The sequence below is a fragment of the Dioscorea cayenensis genome, unplaced genomic scaffold, assembly GCF_009730915.1.
Source record: "Dioscorea cayenensis subsp. rotundata cultivar TDr96_F1 unplaced genomic scaffold, TDr96_F1_v2_PseudoChromosome.rev07_lg8_w22 25.fasta BLBR01001155.1, whole genome shotgun sequence".
Lineage (NCBI taxonomy): Eukaryota > Viridiplantae > Streptophyta > Magnoliopsida > Dioscoreales > Dioscoreaceae > Dioscorea > Dioscorea cayenensis.
The window spans coordinates 43,724-59,321 of NW_024087546.1; the positions used below are offsets into that span (position 1 = coordinate 43,724).

Here is a 15,598-nt window from a genome sequence, read left to right on the forward strand (position 1 = left end):
CTATATTTTATATTACTTTATAATAAAGTAATTTTTTTGCTTTCATTTATTAAAAACTTGTTTTTGAAATATACAAAATAAATAAGATTTTTTAAAATAAAAAATTATATTTTAGAAAATGAAAATATAAAAAGTGTTCTTGAATTATATCTATATTGTTAGGACTAGAAACTTGAATTAGCATTATGCGACAAGCTAAAAGGTGACATGGCAAAAGAATGTGACATGACAATGATGATTGGGCAAAAATGAGAAGTGAGAAGGATGATGTTGTGACAAGTGCATGGTGACATGGCACATAAAGACAAGAGAACTAGAAGATCATGATGGAAGATTATGTTTAAGAGAAATTATTCTCGTTTGTTCACATGATTAACAATTTTTGAAAAGAGCTTAAAGGTAAAAGGATCTCTCTTGAAGAGATAGTTTTATTTTACGTATGATTTTATCTATCTTTGGTAAGATCCGGGATGATAAATCATATCTTTGCAAGCTCCTTATATAAGAGATCTATTTTTAAAGAGAGGATTAATTAGTTGATTGGCAAAGGTTATCCTGAAGATTGCATAGAGCATAAGATAGGAAGAATGCTAATTATGGGCGGAGCTATTCAAGGAGACTAATCATAAATTTGATTGAAGATTGATTAATTGAAGATTAGTTGAAGATTGATTGAAGATTTGAAGACCCATGCATGGATGATTGGAGATTATGATTGGAAGATATTAAAGGCTAAACTTGGATAAAAGGAGAACAAGTTTAGTAACAATATATTGATGGATCGAATGAAGATCATAATTGAAAACCAAACTTGGACCAAGTTTGGAAAGAAGATCAGGAGATCTTTGGTAGCCATCTTTGGTGAGATGGTTGTTCGCGCCTTGGTGAGTGCAACCCTTGGGAAAGGGACTTGCTAAAATGATATGAGGAAAAAAGCGGTTGCAGGCAAGAGAAGCTTGAGACAAGTCAACTGCTACGAAGCGAACTGAAGGAACCAGGAGGGTTGAAGGTGTCACAAGTTCAATTGTAACTTGGCAAGAACTCAGTCAGGTTCAGCAAGATGGGTAATGTTGCAACTAGGAATTGCAACATTTAACTTTGGAAGGTGTCTAAATTAGGAAGCCGCAGAGAAGTCTAAAAGATCTGTTGGGATGTAAGTGCGTCTATATAAGATACCTTGTAGAAGATTTAGGATGAGCTACGTGAAATAGACCCTTTCGTGAGAGTTGAGGAGAGTGGGCATCGGGAATTCTTAAGAGGATTTTTGTCATTGTGTGAGTGAGAGAGGGTGTTTGTACTCTTTATATCTAACCACTTTTAGTGGATTATTTTTCAGGGCTTTGCCCCCCAGATGTAGGCAAGGATGAGCTGAACTAGGTAACCATATCGTGTGTCTCTTTCTTGCATGCTTGATTGTGTGTTTGTGATTTCATTACTAGTGAGTTTAGCTTAAAAAAAAATAACACATAACTAGCCCTCCGTAACTAACACACACACACATATATATATATATATATATAATCTTCACATTTGAGCTTGGAAATAAGCTTCTCCAAATTAGACTACCAAGTGCATACGTGTTTAGTATAGATCTTCATTTCATCCTTATTACTATTGCTTTCAATTATCTTTCTAATTGATTCTCATGGTAAAGTTCCTTATCAAAGTCTTTCTACCAAAAAATCCAATGCTTACATTAAAAAAAAACATCAAGCAATCCTGTAATATTAGTTTGATTAGTTAAACAAACAAGAATCAAGTATGCATAATTGAATTAATACTTATATAATATTAGTTTACAAAAACTAGTCAATACATATGCTATTGTTTCCAATTGCATGTTTTTATAAGATCACAAAATACTAATAGCCATACAATACTAAAAAGAAAAATCTCATTAATTTAACTTATCAATGTCTTCAGAAATGGTAGTCAGTTCACCATCATTGGTGTTTAAGTATGACACTTTTGAAGATATTTAAGTCGGTTCTGAAAAGAATGGCTTGGGTGGCATCTGCAAGCTACTCATGTCACTTTCTAACATCTCTATAACTTTGCACATGGATGGCCGATCCGATGGTCTTATCTGTATGCACCACAAGCCTATCATGGATAATTTCTTCTCTCTTTCATTGATTTCAATAGTTGTGTCCATTTCTACCACATTAGACTCAATTGTATCTTCAATAAGTTTATCATAAATCCATGAAGGATAGTAAACTTGGCTTGTATTCTCTGCTTTTGGATCTGAATTTCTTCTTCCACCAGCCATTTCTAAGAGTAGCATACCAAAACTATAAACATCACACTTGTGAGAGATAACACCAAAGCTTCTCGATATTAATTCTGGAGCAATATATCCTATAGTTCCTCTTGCAACACTGAGTGATACCAAGCTATTGTTCTTTGGATATAGTTTTGCCAAACCAAAATCAGAAACTTTTGGATTAAAGTTATGGTCTAAAAGAATGTTATGCGGTTTGATGTCAAAATGTAAAATTTGCATATTGCATCCTTTATGTAGATAATCAAGTCCCCGAGCAACTCCCAATGCGATATCAATTAGTTTGTCTAGAGAGAATTTGTGGTTGGGAACATTGCTAGATGAGAAGATAAACTTATCAAGGGAACCGTTAGGCATGTACTCATACACCAGAGCTCTTTGTGTGCCATCTGAACAAAAACCAATCAATTTCACGACGTTTATATGGTGAATCCTACCAATGGTCGAAACTTCATTGATGAAATCTTCACCGGCATTGTATTTAGAATTTGTCAACATCTTGATAGCAACAAGACGGTCCCAAGGAAGTCGCCCTTTAAAGACGGAACCAAATCCACCTTGGCCTAGCTTCTCTTTGAAGTTGTTGGTCATGGTAATGATGTCAGTGTATGAATACCGAGTTGGTACAAGGGTTTGTTGGTTCCTCAAGAATTTTTCCACATTATCAACATATGACATTATTTGGTACAATTTGTAAGAAAGGAAAGCATATACAGTTAGTGGCGCAAATACACATCTTCCCAACACTGCAAACACTGTCAAATAAGCATAACTAAAATAAGTTATAAACTGATATTTATATATCTCTTGGCCAAGAAAGAAAAATTTTATAAATAGAAATTAATCTTATGAAACTATTAAAAACTATTGAAATTAGATTAGAGAAGTTTGATTTATACCTACTAGGGCTTTGACAATTTGCAACAATATCACCACGATATATATAATTGATATCACACGATAGTAATGCTTTCGATTATGGTCATAGACATCTATGCAGCCTAGAAAATGTGACTCTATTCCCAATGCAATTACTTCAATCCATCGTTTGATTGAATGTTTATCATAGGTGATATACTGATAATTTTCCCTGCGACAAAGAATGGTTAGTATTAACCCACTAATTATATGACATGCAAGTAGAAATAACATATACACATTCGCATACTCATTTGGGAGAGGTATATACTTGCCACTCTTGACAAATAGTAAAATTACTTGCCACACCTCCCAACAATTTTTGATGATTTAACTAGTGTTAAAATGACTGTTTTTTTTAACCCCTATTCTTGTGTATTGTTTTAGTAGTCTATAAAATTATATATACACACATATATAATTATAAATATTATAAGAAAAAATAGTTTTTTAAATGAATATATAAATATTTTTAATGAAGCAATAATTATGATTTTTTTTTTATTAAAAACAGATCAAATGTAATCTCATATTCCATATCTAATATATATATATATATATAAACGATATAATACATTACAAAGGATATTTTCATAAAAATTAAAAATAATTCATTTTCATCGAAATTTAAACATTAAAAAAAAAAATTTGTTCCCAGCGTCAAGTAAACTAGAACCAGAGTGGAGGTGATAATTAAGTAATTGAGCTATTTTGCAGGAGTTTTAAGAAGAAGAAAAAAATCACATGTTGGAAATAAATACTCACCTTAAGGACTCATTTAAGCAATGTCGGAGACCTGGGCTGTAGGCTGACTTTGAAAAGCTGCGAAGGGTGAAGCCCTGGTCTAGAAACTTGAATATGTCAGTTGGTTGTTGGTCTATCGAGTACCAATCAATATAACTATTATCAGGAAACATGGCAAGAAATCGGCAGGAAGGCATAAGGTTGCGAACTTCATAAACTCCATAATTAAGGTTGTGAACTTCATATAGTCGATAATAATCAGGATCAATGTGATAGATGAAGGAGTTGTTGTTGCTCAAGCAAGGCACAGGCCGGTAATAGTATTTGGAAACGTTGTCCTTCACTTCCTTTGAACAATTCACGTAAGTAACCCATCCGAATACATCATAGTACTTGTTACTCCTCATCTGATCAGATAGTGTGAGAGGAGAGGCCGGAAGGGGAATATGGCTGCAGCTGCCATTATTAAAGTTGTTGTACTTCTCCATTCCAACATACTTCACGTGTATCATGAAGCTTTTATCGCTAAGGTATTTAATATCGGTGATGTAGTAGCTGTGGGAGCTTAGAGTGAGGATGGTGTGGTTTAGATGATCACACGTGAGCTCGTAGTTTGGATCGCCACAGTTGGAAGGATCATCTTTGAGACGGAAAGGATATCTTATGTTTGTGAGGTTCCCACATGATGATGGAGCACAATGATCTCCTGCTGCTACGGAGACAAGAGTACTACTAGAAAAGAAGAAAAACGAGATCAGGAAGAAGATGGTAAAGTGCTTAACTGAAGGAACTACTGCAGGAGAAGGAACATTAAGGATCACCATGTTTAATTGAATATATAATTGTTGTATCTCGATCAATCTGATGATTCCTACAATATCATGTTGCATATGTTGATATATATACACACGTATAAGTCTCAATCACCATGTCGTGATATTATAAAATTCTTATGAAAAGAAAATTCCATAATGTGATATTAATAGTCTTCATTTTAATAATGCAAAACCATCTTGGTAATTTGTCATTCGAACTTACGTCATTTCAATGTCAGTATTTATTTCAAATTAATTAAGTCTCTCAGAACTTCCAAATCAGCTATGTAATTTTCTTTTTTACTTAAATCTCTGGTGACATTCAAGTCAATTAAGCTTTAAATTAGATAAGATATGCTATAATTTTTTTAAATAATGACTTTTAAAAAAGGTATTTTATAATTTCTAAAAACTTATTTTTGTAATTTAGAAAGATAAATATTTTAAATAAAAATAAGAATATGAAAATATTCTAAAAAACCAAAGAGGCTATAAACATAATATATATATATATATATATATATATATATATTCAATTCAACACAAGATGTTGGAATTTAAACGCCTCCAAATTGGACTTGTGCTATTATTATTTCTTCATTTCAGTTGGACGGCTAAGTATACCTTTCAAGTCCTTGTGCTATTATTATTTATTAATTTTTATATCAACAATTAATGCAAGGTCATTTTTGTCATCATCACTTCTGCATTAAATATCTGAAGACTTCTAAGTCAACTATGCTAAGTTACTAGTCTCCCCATTGCCTCATTGATGCGTTTTTTATGTTATTTCTTATATTAAATAAAAATCTAAAAATAAATTCATAAAATTTAGATTTTATAAATTTTATTATGTACATAAAATTTATTTAGGTATATTAGTAATTCAATAAATATAGTTTGAAAGGAAAAACTAAATTAAGTTGCATATTGTAACAAATTTAAAAAGCAAAACAATATTTATTTTAATTATATTTTATATTACTTTATGATAAAGTTTTTTTTTGCTTTATTATTATTTTTTTTTTACAAATAGACGACCAGCGCCCTCCATTTAAAGATAAGTTAGGAACGTGCACGTGGGAGCACCGCTCACCGATCCGTGTACACACCTTGCGTGAAGTGGGATTCGATCCCGGGTCTCTCCGAAACGAATGCCTTACGCAAGAAACTCGGTACCAATTGACCTATTGATTGTTGGCTCTTTTGCTTTATTGCGTCACAATCTTTTTTTAATGTGTTTGTTATAAAATGTTTTTAATGCAAAAATTCAACACAAATAAAGGACAATGATCTCCTGCCGTGACAAGAGTGGTACTAGAGAGGAAGAACAAGAGCAGGAGGAGGATGGCAGAGAGCAAAGCTGCTGCAGCAGCAGAAGAACAAGCCATGTCTTTATCTTTCAATATTTGTTACAACTCGATCGCACAAGTATTTAATTTAATCGTCTCTATGCAACGCATATATATATATATATACAAGGCTGATCATGTTATAAAGTTATAGCTGTGCGTTATTGACTCATTCATCTATAGAGGGCCCTCCGTCAAACCTGCTGGTTGGCAAATAAGATTTTTTAAAAAATATTTGGAAATGGTCCTCAGTCAAACCTGGTTGGCAAATAATTTTTTTTAAAAATATTTTAAAATAAAACTCTAATACGTGTGCATGGGAGTGAATTTATTACCTCAGCACACACGTAGTCTCACCTTGAATAAGCTAACTTTTGAACTTATTTTTTCAGCAAAACACATATATACCAAGAGATCGTTGACTATATATATATATTATTTCATTAACAATTTTTATTTTTATTGTTTAATATATAAATGCTAATTTTATATCACACGTTATGTGATTAAGGTCTATTACTTGTAAGCATTTTATCAATACAAACATTTTGATGCTAAACACATTGAGATCTTGATGCTTATAAAAATGAGAGAAATGCCAAGTTTATTTTGTGATTTATATGTATATATAAATTAAAAGATTTATTTTTTCAAATATTTTGTATAATATATATACGTATGCTCATATGTATGTCAATATGTGTACATGTGAAGCATTACTTTTTCTTAATTATATTTTGTATGAGTTTAGGGAAACTAATTTTCTTATTTATTTCCAAAAATTTGTGCTTAAGTATCTTAAAACAAACATGCTTCCTTCCAACAAAATGCAAAAAAATAAAAACATTATTTAAAATAAATAAATAAAACGATTATAAAACGAAAAAGTGCTAAATCTTATATTAAAAAAAGTCCATTATTTGAAGTTATTATTATTTCAGTTGGAATTTAAACGTCTCCAAATTAATTGGAATTCCAAGTGCTTGTGCATGTATTGGCAGTCTTCATTTGAATAGATAACTCAGTCAGTTTCCCTTTCAACTAAAAATTTGTGATGACCAAAATCACCAAACAGGCTAACCAAGTTATTAATTGATGCGATTTTCTGACCACATTTTCAATTAAAAAGCCAATAAACAGAGTTTTCCACATGGCCTTTATCATTAGTATGTGATATTGGAGACGTATATGGAGAGTAGAGAGAGAATGGTGCGGTTGGGATGATCGCATGTGAGCTCATAGTTTGGATCTCCACCGTTGGGAGAATCATCTTTGAGACGAAAAGGAAATCTAATGTTTGTGAGATTCCCACATGAGAAGAAGAAGAACAAGATCAGGAAGAACATGGTAAAGACCAGAGCTCAAGCAACTACTCCATGAGAAGGAACATTGAGGATCATTATGTTAATTTGAATATATATATATAATTGTCCTACAATATCATGTTGCATATATATATATATATAGAGGAACTACATGTCTGTCTCAATCACCATTTTTAAAAAGTAATCTAAAGTTTTTATAAAAAAATCCATAAAGTGGCATTACCAATCTTCATTTTATACCAGTCCATCAATGCTAATGTTTCCTTCAAATTATATCAAATTTTTTTTTTATAAAAATGAATAAAGCACTACTTTATTAGAAACAATAAGTATAGAAGGAGACTAGCACAGAAAAAAAAAAACGAGCACCAAAGCAAGAAAAATAGAACACCTGAGGTCTCACCAATAGTGAGGCACTCAGTACAAGAAGAAGGATGAGAGGAAAAAAAACAAATAGGGGACTAAGAAGAGAAAAAGAAAGAAAGCAATTGGGTCGGCAAAGACATCCGTCTGGGGACATAGGTCTACCCGAGCTACCTGAAGGAGCTGATTACTCCTGAGCTATGGGAGGGTCTGCATTACCCTGTATCATTTGCAACTCATCACCCTGTATCATTTGATTCTCTACGAAGCTTTGTTAAATTTATGTTATTGAGGGTCTGAAGTTGTGGAAAAGCAAAAGAGAAGCATATTAGTAATTTTGGATGAAACATTATGAAAAGATAAAGCAAGTAATTGAAATATAAGAATCCTTCTTTCCAGCAATATATTCCAAATAATGGCTCTGGAAATTAGATCCCATAACATCCGTTGATTAGAATTTAACAAAAGAAACCAGGTAGTCCAATTAAAAGGATTGTATGATCGGATGCCCATATTTGGTATTGTATGATGTAGTGATCATTAATTTGTATGAAAGAGCTTCGCATTTAATTAAAGTCTAGTTTTGTTTATATTAAATGTGATATTAGTAATGAGAAAAACTTAATTTTATTTATTTGTTTGAATTAAATGTTTTATTAGATATTTTAAATCAATTATAATTATTAAAAAAATATTTTTATTTTATGGGACAAAGTATACCAGCACTTTGCATATTGTTTGGAGTATAATTATTAGTCATTCAGGTAAATATAAGTTAACGAAAACATTTTTAAATATTATTGTAGGATTATTAACTATTTTTATGATATATAATATATATTATTCATTACCACTTGTTAGTTAAATAACTTGAAGAAAAAAACAAATTCTTAATAATTTTTGTTTAAATTAAATCATGGTATTAATAATTGAAAAAAATTAATTAATTAATTATATATATATATTTTGGTAATAAATGTCCAGGAAAATTTTAAAAACTAGATATGTTTATAGTTTTTATTATATAAAACTATTTAATCACAGTTTTCATTGTATGTCTATATACAATTTTGGTTTAAAACTCTTAAGATTATGAAAATCAGTGCAAAGGGAGAGAATTTGCCTAGTGTATATATATATCAAAAATTAAGTGAGGTGGAGTTCATTCCAAGTCCCGTGCATGCTCTATGCCTTTATCTTTCATTAATTCATCACTAATTAGGAATTTTTATTGATATTATCTAATTTTTGTGTTATAGTATCCATTTTTGAATAATAGGCGACAAGCACCATTTTTTATGAATATAAACAGTACCGAACAATACTGGAACCCAGATATACAGTGTATATATAGTATAAGAATAGTATAATAATCCCGGATGAATAGTGTATGAACAGTACAAGGGAACAATACTGCCGGGGGAGGAATTTGAACCCATGATCTCTCCCTTACACTTTTGGTGTTATACCATTGGGCTATCCAATGGTTGACCATATTATCCACTTATAACAGGCTTTGCTATAAATAAAAGTAATTTAATACAAAGAATTTGTTGTAAATAAAGAATAATACTCTCTTCATCCAGTTATAAGTGTCCATCTTACATGCATGTTTCACAAAAAGTAAGAAACTTAGTTAGGATTAAAAATTTTATAAACATTTAGGAGTCATTTGACATTGTTGCCGATTTTTTTTTTAATTTTATGTTTTGCAAACAAAACTAATAAAAACATGATTGATACCATGTTTTTATTTTTAAAAATTTTGACAACAATCCTTTTTTTTTTTCAAAAAACTGGAAACAATATTTTTATATTTTCAATTTTTTTAAACATTTTCAAAACCTCTCCTCTCACCATGAAATCCTTGCTCTTCTACTTCTCTCTTTCTTTCTCTCTCTCTCTTCTTTGGTTTTTGATTTTTATTTTTTTTAAATATCATTTTTTTCACAAATTAATATTGTTAGTACAACTGCACTATTATTGCCATGATTTGATGCATAGTCAAGATGATGTGGCAACCTGTGTGATGTGGCATAATTCATGACATGGCAAAGCATAGTGACGTGGCAAGGAGTCTTTACTTGGAGGCAAATATCTTGAAGATTTGGAGAAGCTATTTTTGGTAATGTGTCACAACTTGAAGACAAGATCATAACAAGGCCATATTTAGAGAAATTTGATTGGAGACTAAATATGGGTGAAGCTAAATTGAGGAAATACCTATCAATGGTATGATTAAAGGCTATTGAAGGTATGATTTGAATAAACCTTAATAAGTATGATGGAAGACTATTAAGGGTAAGATTTGAAGACATGTCTATTGTTGGCATGATTGAGATGATTAATTGAAGATCTTTCTTGGGAAGATTTGAAGACCAAACTTGGATGAATTGAAGATCAAGTTTGGAATGTTTCGTGAAGACGTACAAAGACGTGCGCCCCTTGCGAGGGACTGCGTGGTGAGGAACTGAGGAGGTAGGCTAATTCCCGGTTGTCAGGATCGGGAGATCGGGCTGTACCGACTCGGACTAAGTATGACTGGGAGTTTGATGGATCTTGAGGTCATTTGCAACTTAACCAGAACTCAGTCAAGTCAGCAGTCAGGGCCATGTTGCAATTCATGTTACAACAGGAGTTGCAACAACTAATTTTAGAAGGTTTTTAAATTAGTAGCCGCGGAGATTCTAAAAGAGGTATGTGCTATATTTGGGGCGTTGAGGCGTCTATATAAGATACTTTGCTCTAAGATTGTGTGTGTCTCTTGTGGAGGAGAGTATGTGAGCATTAGACAATCTAGAGAGGGTAGTGACCTTTATTGTTGAGAGAGTGAGTGACAAGTGTTTGTACTCATTTATTTTCACCTCTTTTAGTGGATTGTTTATCTCCAGGCTTGACCCTCCAAACGTAGGCGAGTGGATGCCGAACTGGGTTACCAATCTTGTGTGTCTCCTTCTTGTTTGCTTTGTGTGAGCTTTCTATGAGTATTTGAGTGTTCTCTAAACCACAAACTACATCGGCGGAACTAGTAAATATCAATAGTTTAAAAAAAATCATTTGGCATGTAAATATTTTACAAATTGGTTTATAAAGTATAAAAGATGCTAGTTTCACTGGTGTAGTTTGTGGTTTAAAGAACACTCAAACACTCTCAAAAAGCTCACACACAAACCAAAGAAAGAGACGCACAAAATTGGTAACCCAGTTTGGCATCGACTTAACTATATTTGGGGGCCAAGTCCGGAGATAAACAATCCATTAAAAAAAAGGTAACAATCATAAGTACAAAACTTTTAGCTCAACCTCTTAAAGGTGGATATGAAACCCACTGGATTCTCTAATGCCCACTCAAGCTATAGCCCAGGTCATCATCCATAATATTAGACTCCTCAACGTCCCAAATATAACCCATACTTTTTTTAGAATCTCCGCAGCTACTAACTTTAGAATCTTCCAAAATTAGCAGTTACAACTCTTGCTGCAATCGAACTTGCAACATGGCTTTGATTGCGAACTTGACTGAGTTCTGGTTCCGTTATGAAGCGACCTCAAGACCCATCAACCTCTTGGTTATGCTTAGTCCTAGTTGATGCAGCCAGATCTCCCAATCTCGACTACTAGCAACTAGCCTGTCTCCTTAGCTTCTCACGATGCAGTCCCCTTGCAAAGGGTGTATGACTTTGTGCGTCTTCACAAAATTTTCCAAACTTGATTTTCAATTCACCCAAATTTGGTCTTCAAATCTTCCCAAGAATAGATTTTCCATCAATCATGTCAATCATACCAACAATAGGTATCTCTCCAATTTGGCAAGTCTTCAATCATACCTTTAATAGTCTTTAATCATACTATTAAGGTTCTTCAAATCATACCTTCAATGGATCTTAAAATCATACCAACAATAAGTATGTCTTCAATTAAGTAACTCTCCAATCATACTATTGATAGGTGTTTCTTCAATTAGCCTCTATCCATATTTAGTCTTCAATTAAATTTCCTAAATATAGTCTTGATAAGATCTTGCCTTCAAATTGTAACACATACCAAACATAGCTTCATCAAGATCTTCCAAGATATTTGCCTCAAAGCCAAGACTCCTTGCCACGTTACCATGCTTCTCATGTCATCATCTATGCCACGTCATCTCGACTTGGTGTCAAATCATGTTAATTAAAGTGCTTTTACACTAACAAAAGATTATGCTTTTAAAAAATGTTTGTGAAATTATTGTTTGACCTCTAATTTTTATAAACTCGGATATAACTTTTACATCTTTTTTTTCAATTTCAATCTGAATATATAATAATAATAATAATAATAATAATAATATTATTATTATTATTATTATTATTATTTTATTTAGACGAACATCAATAATCTATTTTTAATTATTCGAGTTAGCTCCAACAAATGGCTAGTGTTATAGATGAAATTGCAACTAAGTTATTGGAAGATTATCAACATGTATGATTTTTTTAGTTTCAAATGATGCAATTTTTATGAGATATTTTTTACCCATACAATACTAGTCTATGTTATTAATTTTATTTAATAATACAATCAAGTAAACTAATATGAAAATAAACTTTTTAATAAAATATATATAAATTTTAAAAATAAAAAGAGTCATAATAATTTTGTATTAACCAAACATGTTTTTATTTTCAAGTGTTTAGAATGCACAACAGTTATTGTATCTAAACATGCTTTTGTTTTTAAAAAAAAAGATCGATAATAAAACAAAAAAACAAAAAAACAAAAACAAAACAAAAGCGAGAAAAAAATAAAGACAAAAAATGCCAAACGACCTCTTAGCTTTTTTTTTTTTAATTTCTCAACCATTAAAATTATGCATTTAAGATAACAATAGTAGAGAATAATGTATTTAAATAGGTTGGTAAAATTAAGTACAAAATTTAACCCTTAAATTAAGTATGCGGGCAACTAATTTGGGATATACAAAGTTTCTAGAAGTGGACATTTGCAATGGAAGAAAGATTGTACATGATAATTTCTGTTTTTTCAAAAGTTATACATAATTAAAAAATTAATACAAAGTAAAATAAATTCGTTTTTCTATTTTTTAATTAATTTATGATGTAATATTTTTTTTTTTTTTGCAAATTAATATCAACATACTGGCGTTGGTGACTTGGGAGCGATATGGAATAAAATATGTAAAAATTTTATATTATTTCACATGAAAAATAGCAAAAAGAATTCCAACCAGGCTATACTCGAACAAAGTTTATGACAAATCTATTTAAGCCCTAAACCGTCAGTGTAAAACTGAGGACAGGCCCAGTTCAAGACAAACGAATGTGTCTAGCCGTCTAGGACTATTTTTAGTGTTGGATTTTTTTTTTTTAACTTTCATGAAACTTTTCATAAAACTTTCACAATTTCATACTATTTGGATATTTCAAGATTAGTATAAATATAGTTGAATTTTTTTTTTTAATAAAACATATATAATCATTATTGCTTGATTTATGTTTTGTTCTAAAAGGATAAAAACAAAATAAAACTATAGACCTATAAAAATCGGGTACATGTCTTGAGTGGTTACTATGCTATGGTCATTTTTTATTTTGAATATCAAACTTCAATTTTTATTATTTTAATCACGCAATTTTAATATTTTTTAATCAAGAGGGTTGCAAGGTGTTTCTGGAAAGAATTTGATGATGTTTATGTCTCATTTACCACATTAACACTAGTTTTCCGCATTATTTGCATACCCGAACCTGACATGTCATCAAAGAGAGCCAAATGGCTACTCTTATTGACATGCCACATGCTCATCAACCTTGTGAAGCGGTTTATAAGAGTAGTCATATGACTCTCTTTGATGATGTATCATATCTATTTATGCAAATAATGCAGTGAATTAGTGTTGACACGACAAATTTAAAGTATATGTTATCAAATTCTCCGCAGAATCTTTTTGGTACTTTTTCAGGAAACACAAATTATAGTTGAGTGAGCAAAATGATACAAATTAAAATTGGATACTCAAAATGAAAAATGACTATAGTGCGGTACCCATAAAAATCATATTGTAATTTATGTATTTTATAAAGCACTTTTGTTTGTTTATGAAACTTTGTAGTTAAAAGTCCAGTTAATAATTTTATTATAAATACATATTCAAATTTATTTTATACATTTTTACTTCACAATTTATTGTAAATGATATTTTGGTTTTTTTTTCCTTTTGTATAATTCTTTTAGTTGATTTCTGAAAGAAAGATTGAATTAAATTAATTTTTGGGAAATATTCAGACACATACTACATATTGAATCCCTCTTTATCTTTCTAATTGACTTTAATGGTCTACCGAAAAATTCAATACTTCATTAAAAAAAAAAAAGGAACATCAAGCAATCTTGCAAAATTAGTTCAATTAATTAAAAAATAAAATAAAATTTAAGCACACATAATTAAATTAATATTTACATAATTAGTTGAATAAACTAGGAATACATATGTTGTTTACGATTACATTTTTTATAAGATCATTGAACACTAATGACAATATAATACGAGATAAAATCTCATTAATTTATCTCATCAGCAGCATCAGAGATCATAGTTATTTCTCCACTATCAGTTTTCAAGTATGACACCACTGGAGTTATTTGAGTCAGTTCTGAAAAAAATGGCTTAGGTGGCATCTGTAAGCTACTAACATCACCTTCTAACATCTCTATCACTTTGCTCATGGAAGGTCGATCTAATGGCCTTATTTGTATGCACCACAAGCCTATCATGCATAACTTCTTCTCTTTTTCATTAATCGCAATACGTAAATCCATTTGTACTGTATCATGCTCAATTGTATTATTAATAAGTTTGTCATAAATCCATAAAGGATAATAAACTTGACTTGTATTTTCTGCTCTTGGATCTGAATTCCTTCTCCCACCTGCCATCTCTAAGAGTAACATACCAAAACTATAAACATCACACTTGTGAGAAATAACACCAAAACTTCTCGATATCAGCTCCGGAGCAATATATCCTATGGTTCCTCTTGCAACACTGAGTGATACCCAGCTATTGTTTTTTGGATATAGTTTTGCAAGGCCGAAATCAGAAAGTTTTGGATTGAAGTTATGGTCTAAAAGAATGTTATGTGGCTTGATGTCAAAATACAGAATTTGCATATCACATCCTTTGTGTAAATAATCAAGTCCTCGAGCAACTCCCAATGCAATATCAGTTAGTTTGTCTAAAGAGAATTTATGATTGGGGCCCTTGTTTGATGAGAAGATAAACTTATCAAGTGAACCATTAGGCATGTACTCATACACCAAAGCTCTTTGCATTCCATCCGAACAAAAACCAATTAGTTTCACCACATTTATATGGTGAATCCTGCCAATAGTCGAAACTTCATTGATGAAATCTTCACCTGTGTTGTACTTGGAATTTGTCAACATCTTGATAGCAACAAGTCGGTCCCAAAGAAGTCTACCTTTGAAAACAGAACCAAATCCTCCCTGGCCTAGTTTTTCTTTAAAGTGGCCGGTCATTGCGATGATGTCAGTGTATGAATACCTAGTTGGTACAAGAGTTTGTTGATTCCTCAAAAATTTCTCCACGATATCGACTGATGATATCAATTGATATAATTTGTGAAAAAGAAAAACATATATAGCTAGTGGTGCAAATACACATCTTCCCAACACTGCAAACAAGTAAAATTGAAGAAATGGTTAGAAGATTTCTTTTTATCCTCTCTCCCTAATTTGAAAGATATAGAGTGAGAAACTATTAGAAACCACCCGCAT

The 15,598-nt window shown here is 31.3% G+C and overlaps 2 protein-coding genes across 2 annotated transcripts; both read right to left on the reverse strand.

Annotated features, from left to right (window-relative positions):
- Positions 1–1,850: 1,850 nt before the first annotated feature.
- On the reverse strand, positions 1,851–4,802 carry LOC120255715 (rust resistance kinase Lr10-like). The gene is made up of 3 exons (XM_039263480.1): positions 3,968–4,802; positions 3,184–3,374; positions 1,851–3,039 (listed from the first exon to the last, which is right to left on the reverse strand). The coding sequence occupies exons 1-3, from the start codon at positions 4,768–4,770 to the stop codon at positions 1,979–1,981; spliced, it is 2,055 nt and encodes a 684-aa protein (XP_039119414.1). The 5' UTR covers positions 4,771–4,802; the 3' UTR covers positions 1,851–1,978.
- Positions 4,803–14,362: 9,560 nt separating this feature from the next.
- Positions 14,363–15,502, reverse strand: LOC120255716 (rust resistance kinase Lr10-like; the record flags this gene model as incomplete). The annotated part of the gene is made up of 1 exon (XM_039263481.1): positions 14,363–15,502. A coding segment is annotated over one exon (1,140 nt), but the record flags the coding sequence as incomplete, so codon positions are not given.
- Positions 15,503–15,598: the final 96 nt, after the last annotated feature.